This window comes from Ipomoea nil, unplaced genomic scaffold (genome assembly GCF_001879475.1).
Source record: "Ipomoea nil cultivar Tokyo-kokei standard unplaced genomic scaffold, Asagao_1.1 scaffold3147, whole genome shotgun sequence".
Taxonomy (NCBI): Eukaryota; Viridiplantae; Streptophyta; class Magnoliopsida; order Solanales; family Convolvulaceae; genus Ipomoea; species Ipomoea nil.
Window position 1 is genome coordinate 1,092,498 of NW_017619575.1, and position 9,697 is coordinate 1,102,194.

The 9,697-nt window shown below is 34.8% G+C and overlaps 1 protein-coding gene across 1 annotated transcript; it reads left to right on the forward strand.

Annotated features, from left to right (window-relative positions):
- Positions 1–1,294: 1,294 nt before the first annotated feature.
- LOC109167039 (homeobox protein knotted-1-like LET6) lies at positions 1,295–5,103 on the forward strand. The gene is made up of 4 exons (XM_019315940.1): positions 1,295–1,582; positions 1,855–2,104; positions 4,242–4,483; positions 4,635–5,103. Exons 1-4 carry the CDS (start codon positions 1,295–1,297, stop codon positions 4,836–4,838), a joined length of 984 nt encoding a protein of 327 aa, XP_019171485.1. The 3' UTR covers positions 4,839–5,103.
- The last annotated feature ends 4,594 nt before the right edge of the window (positions 5,104–9,697 follow it).

Consider the following 9,697-nt stretch of genomic DNA (forward strand, 5'->3'; position numbering starts at 1 on the left):
GAGCATCTAAGTTAATTCTAAGTTAGTTTAACTCCTTGTGATCATTACCAATGACAACGGCTACAGAATATACCAAGCGCATACCGTTAATAGTGACTGCAAATTTCACTCGTTACTAAAAAATATATATACATTATAACATTATTGTATTTAATACTAGCCGCATTGTATCAATTCACATTGTAATTTTTTTTTTGTTTTTATTACACATAAGTATACCCAATACTATTGGTATGTGTACCAATCAACTTTGTGAAAAAATTCTTGTAATATTATATCAAGAGGGGAATAATATTATATCATCATTGGTTATTTGTGGACTTATAAGATTTTAATCTCAAAATTTTAATATATAACATTACATTAAAAAAAAAAATCTGAAGTAATATATAAACTTGGGGAAAATAGGTAGGGGTAAGAAGAAAGAAAAGGCAAAACCACCTTAAGGACACTACGCTGCACTGCACCTCGATTTGATCGCTCCTTCTCCCTCTCATCTACGCTCACACGCACTCTCCTTTCTTTCTCTCTTTCTCACTCTATCTTTGTATGTATGTATGTATGTATCTAAGTTCGCCCCAAGAAACCCAAAATTAGGATTACATTTGTTGCAGTAGTAATGGCAGCCAAGCAGTGGCTTTCATCTCTCTCACCAAAGGGAGAGTTTAGGCAGTAATGGCAGCAGTGGTTTCAGTTGCAGTGCAAGAAACCATAATAAAAAGAGAAGAGAGTTTTTCATCGGGAAGGTAAAGTTTTTGCCTCCCCCCCTCCCCCTCCCTCTGTCAACCCCGCGTGCACTCTATTTATCTCTCAGACTCAAGATATAGAGAGAGAAACAACCAAGCAAGAGAGAGAAAAAAAGGATTATTTTTACAACCCATAATTGAAAAAAGAAAGTGTGATATATATATATTGAGGTTTTTGTGTGAGGACTGAGGAGGAAAAAGAAAAAGAGAAAAGGGGAAAAGATGAACAGTGAGTAAAACTGGCTTTTCTCTCTTTATCTATCCATCTGTGACTGTGAGCCCTTCTTTCATCAACTACAACAAACAAACCTGACTGCATATACTATGCTGCCATCCACTGTTTAATTTAGGATTTTTTTAAAAAATTTTTTATTTGCTTCTTCTTTTTGTAAAGCCTGAAATCAGTAAGCTTAAAACTCGGGAGATCACTGCCTTAGCCTTCCCCAACATCCATAAAGACACCACATGAAGCCATAAAAGATTAGGTCATAGCTTTTCATCACTTCTTCCTCTCTACTATACACACACTGTTCTAGAGAGAGAAAAAAATGGAGGGTGGTGGTGGTTCTATTGCTTCTTTGTGCCCCATGATGATGATGATGATGCCGCCTTCTAGCAACGACCAAGACAACAACAATAGCAATCAGAATAACAACCCCGGTTCAGGCGAGGCTTCCGCAGGTTATTTCATGGATAACAACAACAATGGCGGCGGCGGCGGCGGTGGCGGTGGGGAGGAGGGGAAGTGTTCTTCTTCTTCTTCTTCTGTGAAGGCCAAGATCATGGCGCATCCTCACTACCACCGCCTCCTGGCCGCCTATCTCAACTGCCAGAAGGTGAGACAGACATCCTTAAACAAACAAAATAACGAAAAAGAACAGAGGGTTTCTAAAAAATTCTAATTTGCTGTCGTCTGTTTCCTTAATTTAGACCTAAACGGTCGCTCTCTCTAGATAAAAGAGCATATGGTTTTCCCTTTTAGAAGTTTTGCTGAAAGGGACACTGCTTCTGCAACTAAGCAGTAGAGATAATGAGATCAAACCTACTTATATACGTATATACCCATCCACACGCATATGTATAATAATATTAATATATATACATACAGATTGGAGCTCCTCCGGAGGTGGTGGCCAGGTTGGAGGAAGCTTGCGCCTCCATGGCCGCCATGGGCCGTACCGGCGGCAGCTGTCTCGGTGAAGATCCGGCGCTTGACCAGTTCATGGAGGCTTACTGTGAAATGCTCACAAAATATGAACAAGAACTCTCCAAACCCTTCAAGGAAGCCATGCTTTTCCTCTCAAGGATTGAATCCCAGTTCAAGGCTCTCACCCTTCCTTGTTCCTCTGAATCTGCAGGTGAACTGAACTATCTTTCATTTCTTCTCAACTAATTCCTCCTAGAGTTTATTAATTACCTGATCTGAATCGTCCTTCAGATTTACCCACAATTTCCCACTCGGGAACCAACTGAATCTATCTTGTTTAGACTTCTGCATGTTGCATGTTTCCAAGAACACGAGGGTTTAAATCACCATAATATCAGCTCTATTCCATATGCAATCTTTCCTCTTACTTAATCTTTATATTTCTTTTTATTTTTTAAAACAACTTTTTCACTATTTCCTTCCCTAATTGTTTAATAATTCCCCCCTCTTAACTGTAGTATTAACCATATATTTTTTCATGCCAGGATCTTATAGTTTAGCCTCATAAGCTTATGTTACAAGTAAGAGGTATTGGGTTATTCAATTTATTGTTTGTATTAGTGCATAGTCTATCTAGCTTCAACCTGTTATGTAAATAATCAGTATATTTATAACAACTATTCCAAATATAAAAGCTTATATTTTTTTGCGGTTTTGACTATATATAGTTGCCAAAATTTTATCATCATCTGATAGACTTTGGTTTGGTAAGGATTTTGAAACAACTTTGGCAAATCTCTATACTTAGTCTTCAAATCTTGACTTTTTGCATGAAGGATGTGGAAGTGTAGTAACAGTAACCCTAATTTTTGAATAATATATGGTCTGCAAATATGTGATGAATGTTAGAATTGTATGGCATCTATTTCTTCAATAGTATGATATGACCTTAATTGGTACTCCATGTGAAGTTCATGTCAAAAACTATATTGAAGTCATTGTTATAGTAGGTGTCTCGGTTAGGGTCTATTTCCGGTTTCGGTACACAAAAAAGCTTCAATCTTTTATGAATTAGGCATCTGTTCATAGCATTATTTTATATATCTAAGCTATTCTTTATTAAGCATTTCTTGGTTCTCTCTCTTGCCTACCCCTAGTAGGGGCCTTATTGTGTTAGATCGGCAGCAAACTCTGTGTGTGTTATGTGAGTTTTTTTAATCAATAGAAATAGGTAGGAACGAGGCTGCATAATCTCCACCGTCTTGGTGGTTTAGAGAAAAAAAGGCGTGTATTCTTTCTCCATATTAAATTCTACCACAAATACTATGGATAAGAACGGGGATTATTGAAATTGTATTGTCAATGAAACTGCTGGTTTTGTAGGATGCCATGTTAAATGGCAATTTAACATAAAAGAAAACATTGGCCTGCTTTTATTTGTTGCATTTTAGTTTCCACTTTGTTGGAAGTTGGAACTATGTTTGAAGTGCTATAGGCTTAGGTATCAGACTTACCTTGACAAACTATGTGGCTTCCATTCTGACATCGCTTTTCGCATTCATTGTGACCTGTCAGTTGGCCAACATCTCAGTGTTCATACATACATAATTACATACATACATATATACACATGCAGAAAGTATTAAATAAATTAAATAAAATAAGCAAAAGTGCAATGCGATTTATTCTTTTACAAAAAGCATGACTTAACTGATATTGGCAACAAGTTTCATATTTTGATAAGTATGCATGATAACTTTGTTAATGTTTTCAAACACTTCTTTCTCATTCTATTATACGGATAACGGATTTGCAACTGTTTGAAATGGTATCCCTATGATGTCTAGTTCTTTCTCATTCAAGAGTGTACTGGTTTCTCATGTCAAATCCATTTAATGTTTGGGATTCTTTTTTTCTGTTGTTAATTTCATTAGGTATATATTTGTATATTCATGAATTTTCCAGTTTTTTATGCATTTGTCTGAAGGTAGTGTTTGCCAACCAATTAATTGGCATATTTGTATATATTGATAGAACATTCGATATTTCTTTGATTGGTTAAGTATGTCCTTAATTGGCCCCATAAACAAGCTCTTAATAACTTGAATATGATCTCTCTTGAGAACTTTAAGGACCCTATAATGGCGTGGTCGAGCTTAGTCATTCTATATTCTTTTGCAATAGCAATAATATTAGATATGGATAGGTATAGTACCTTGTTGAATTGCTGGTAAAAGAGTGCCATTATTAATATTGTGAAAACAACCAGTTTGTCCCTAATCGGCTTTGGCTGCGGTAAGTTCTGATCAGTGCTTTTCCTTTATTATTTACTCGCGGGTTATTGCCAGGTGCTGATGCAATGGACAGAAATGTTTCGTCTGAAGAGGAGGTTGATGTGACGACGGGTTTCATAGACCCTCAGGTAGAAGACCGGGAACTGAAAGGTCAACTTCTGCGCAAATACAGTGGATACCTGGGAAGCCTCAAGCAAGAGTTCATGAAGAAGAGAAAGAAGGGGAAGCTCCCCAAGGAAGCCAGACAACAATTGCTCGATTGGTGGACCCGACATTACAAATGGCCATATCCTTCGGTATTTATGCCCTCTAGTTTCAGACTTATTCTATTACACAATATATTCAATCTGGATATAGCCATTGTTAAATGAATATGTGTGCTTGTATTTTCGGGTATATACCTACTGGTATGAAATGGAAGGTTTCGTGCACGTTTGTTAAATACAGGAATCCCAGAAGCTGGCACTTGCTGAATCTACGGGACTAGACCAGAAGCAAATCAATAACTGGTTTATCAACCAGAGGAAGCGCCACTGGAAGCCCTCGGAAGACATGCAGTTTGTGGTTATGGACACCGCTCATCCCCATTACTACATGGACAACGTGCTTGGCAATCCTTTCTCGATGGATATCACACCAACTCTCCTTTGAGCCCGAAGAGGAATGCTCGAGGAGCTGAGGTTGCTGCGCGTGCTGTTTGGGTTTGTGATATTAAATTACTCCGTTATATATATTATATTATATGTAAGTAGGGTTGCATGCTTCCTATATCTATCTGTATCTGTCAGCCATTGCATACTACCTGGTATGCTTGTATTGTGCATTGCTATCAACCTAAACATTTGACTCGGTTCTATATTCAACTAGATGGTATAATAATTATAGTTGCTGGGGTATATTTTTTACCAGTTTGGTATTTTGGATGTCAGACTTTGATCCATATTCTATCCATATATAACTATTTCCTTGAGATATATCTCTTTTCACCTGCAATTGGTTGAAGTTTTGCACTTTAATATTTAAAGAACTAGACACAAATCATATGTATTTTTTTGTACTGACCTTTGCAATGTTTTAATTTTTGGTGTAATTAGTACCTACTATTTAAGGTTGCATGAGATAAATTGTTTTGTGACCTAAGTCACTAAAGACTATAAAGTGATAACCTAGTTTAGGTTGTTCTTAACTAATTTGCTCAAACTAAGAAGGTTGAGATTTAAACTTGTGATCTTATGAAGTTGTGGTTACAGGTCTATATATTTTGCTATAAATTTAAAATTTTAATTGAGATACAAAACAGTCTTGATATTATTGTGTAATAATTTGCCAATTTTATTGTCTTTACTCTCATTTTTAAATAACTCCATTGATTGTGTTATTGTTCCATCCCGTGCTAAATTACTAGTTGAATCAATATATTTAAAACGATACATTAGATGCATCCAAAAAAAAACGATACATTAGACAGTGATTAATAAGGATTTATAATTGTAAAGGTAAATTCTGTTTTTATATAATAGTTTGTAAAAATTAAGTATAAGAATTATGTTTAATTCATTCATCAAATTAAATTTGAGTGACGGAAGAAATTGTAACTACTTTTTAAACTTGTGCATTGAGTAAACACCTCATAATAGTTCACAAATCAAAGAATGTAAATAGCACTAGGAAGTAGGAAGATCTTGTCCAAACTATGACAAATCAAATTAAACTCAAGACCTTTTAGTATGAAAATTATACTCCACCCACTCAATCTTCTTTTGGAGCTCTTTAATTAATTTTTTTTTGAGTGATGAGAAAAACTCGTAGTCACTATAAATGGTGTGCTAGTAAACTTCTTCTTGTAACTTTAATCAATTGATCTATTCAAACTAAGAAAATTACCATATTAAAATTTAATAAATTTAATTGAAGTTGTCTCATCTTTAATTAATTTCTAGTATGCCTAACATATAGAGAGAGAAACTCGTACCTTAAAATGAAGTGACTATGTATACGAGGCTAGTGTGTCTCATGCGTGAGTTGGTGGAGCAATATAATTTGTGTTACATTTTCAAAATTTCTGGTACATTTTTTATGGGCTTATCGTCAAATTGTTGTGACCCCATTCTACACCTCTTGCTATTTACTCATTTGTAATTGTGGATGTAACCTTATTTGGGCCAATACAAATAACTTCATTTGTTAAAGTTTTGATGTAACGAATTCTTTAATTTATTTGTTTAAATTAAAGAAAGGACATTTATAATATATGGATATATATACTTTTTAAGCCCCTTTTAATGACATTTCTAATATAAGATAATTTCAAGTATTTTTGTAAACAGGACATGACATTTATGACAAAAATAAAGCCTTTTATTATCATCTTTGGTGGATAAAAATTGTCAAAGTTCCTATATTTGAGGATTTATTGACATATATTGATATTGATTAAGATTAGCTAGTTGATTTCAAGTAAAATTTTGATTAAAATATCAATGTCCCTATATAGATATAAGATATATATTTGTTGAGTTTTTTTTTTTTTTTTTTTAATTTATTTAATTCAAAATGTTAGTGCTAACCACTTAAAATGAAACAATATAATTTAACAGCTAGTGAGAACTTTCTTAGTATTATTTACAATAGTTTACTTTATTGTTGTTATCTTTCCATACTCATGCATGACTTTAAAGGGGTGTTTGTTTGGTTCACAAAATATAGATATTTTGATCTGAGATTTAATCTAAGACAATTAGATTTGACTGACAAGGTCTTTGCGACAAGTAATTTTGATAGAATAGTGTCGAATCCAATTTTTGCATGTCCGTCCATATATGCACTAAAATAACCTATTTTATACACTTGGATGAATATATCCTTTAATTACAATCAATTAGAGAATGAGATGAATGTAGCAGTATATGGATGGTACACCCTACTACATGTTGATCCACCTCATTTAGGATGAGTTCATTTTGTTTCTTTCTACTTCTGAAGGCTAGATTTCCGATCATAATGGGACTTTCAAAATTAGCCTCACTTTTAGGTCGAATCCATTTCCTATAGGTTCTTTGCTCTCAGGTCTAACACAAATTGGGTAAAAGTAATAGTAAGGTATGTAAGTATAAGTGAATAAAGTTGCTTCTTAATAGTTTTAATTATTTTAGACAATACTGTTCATATGTTGGTTTAATTATTAAGCATTGCGATTTTGCTGCTATTGACATTGGGAATGTTTTGGTTCACCATGATTAGCAGATCGTGTAGCTCATGTGCTTGGACGAGTGACATGTTCTTCCTCTGTCATTGTGGAATGGATTTTCTTCTCCTCCTTTGTGTATGTTTGATCTAACAATTGGTATCAGAGCATGTCACGGGTTATCAGAGCTAGAATCTCATTGAAAACACATGTTCTGATACCAATTGGTTGATGACTATGGAAGTAAAACATCTCTTTCCACAGTTTTCAATATCGAACGCCTAAAAACATCTCTTTCCACTGCTTTCAATGTCGGACAGCTGCCTTGCTCGACTTTCTAGTCGCACAGCCGCCCTGCTACCATTGAGGATGATCAGGAGCTACCTTCGTCGCTGCCGAATGTTATCCCTCCTTCCTCTTTTTTTTTTTTTTTTTCAATTAGAAAAAAATTGAGCAAAAACCTAAACTGTTGGCCTTGCCCTAACAGGGCATTTGGTTGGAGGGAATTTAAATTTTCTTCTCTCCTAATTCCAAAGGCCATAAAATTCCTTAGTTTGGTTGGAAGGAATTGCAATTCCCCCATTTTCATGGAATTAAAATCTCATGTATCCCTTGTGATTTTAATTCCTGGGATTTTAGGAAGAAAAAAAGCTAGTGATGAAACAAAATTACCCCTCCATTTTTTAACCTAAAATTAATACCACAACAACAATGTGTATTTTGGACTTTATACTACTTATTCCTTTCAATTTCCATGTATACCAAACATTGGAATTGAAATTCCCAGTAATTCTATTCTTGGAATTTAAATTCCCACTTTAGGGTAGGTAGTAGGAACCATTTAGGGTAGGTAGTAAGAACCAAATGCCGTGCCCTGTAAGGAGTTTGAGGGTAGGTAGTAGGAGAACACTGGAATTTAAATTCCCACTTTAGGGTAGGTAGTAAGAACTAAATGCCGTGAGTTTGGGGGTAGGTAATAGGAGAACACTGGAATTTAAATTCCCACTTTAGGGTAGGTAGCAGGAACCAATTGCATTTGAGGGTAGGTAGTAGGAGAACATTGGAATTTAAATTCCCACTTTAGGGTAGGTAGTAGGAACCAAATGCCGTGCCCTGTAAGGAGGGTTGGTAGTGGAGTGATTTTTTGAATGCTACATACTTTACATACTTTCCCAACCTAATGAAGTAAGCATTGGTAGTGGAGTGATTTTTAGAAGTAGAGGTCACTATATGCCATCTGAGCACAATGTGCTTGGCGTTTGGTAGTGGAGTGATAATTCCACTTGAGTGTTAAATCATCCCCATTATGAGCTAGATCAAAATTCTAACAAAAATGATCATGTTAACATATGGAGCAATATTATCCTTATCTTGGGCGGTTAATGAATGATCATGTTAACATATGGAGCAGTATTATCATTTTCTCGGATTGTTAATGAATTGAACATGAATGAAAAGTTGTTCATGTTTGTTTGTTAAGATTTTTAGAGTGTATGTTGTGTTCGTTTATTAAGCTTTTTAAAAATAATGTCCATGTTTATTTGTTTTGGAATATTACTGGCTCTATTACAATATAATATCTGTTCATAACTACTTTCTCGATTCACAACCTCATATATAAAGGAGTAACTTGGTGCCATTAGATCACAAGGTTCTTGGCAACAAAAGTAGTATCTTAAAATAAAATAAAATAAATTGTACTTAAATAATCTTGTTCATGAACAATTTTAAATGAAATATTTTCGTAAATATTATTAAACGAATACTAAACGAACATGTTCATGAATATCATTAAATTAAACGAACAGTAATGAACGCATTCACAAGTTCTTAGCAAATGAGCATACAAATGTTTAGACTCTGTTTGTTTATTAAATGAGTTCTAAAATATTTTCATTTATGTTCGTTTATCTTAATAAACGAATGCTTACTGAACACGAATACAAATAGTTACGAAAACTTTGTTCGCTAACACCTCGATCCTTATCACAAATGCTCAATTGTCTCCCTCAGTTGCACACCCGGGTTCATCACTCCTTTATTCTAAGCCCGTTTAGAATCGACCCCTTGATGCAAGCCCGGAATTTCACAATGAGTGTGATTGGGTGATTGGATCAAATAGACCATCACTGGCTTGGACTTAAGAACCTCAATCGAACAAGGTCATCCTTAATGATTTGGCTTTGGATAACCTTAGCATAACGGAGTTATCTTATGAATAGAATTTGGATTGGATAGCCTCAACCAATCGAGGTCATTTCAACCTTGTGTGATGACAACCGAGTCGTTTTAGAACTATAACTTGGGCCGAATTACCTCAACCCAA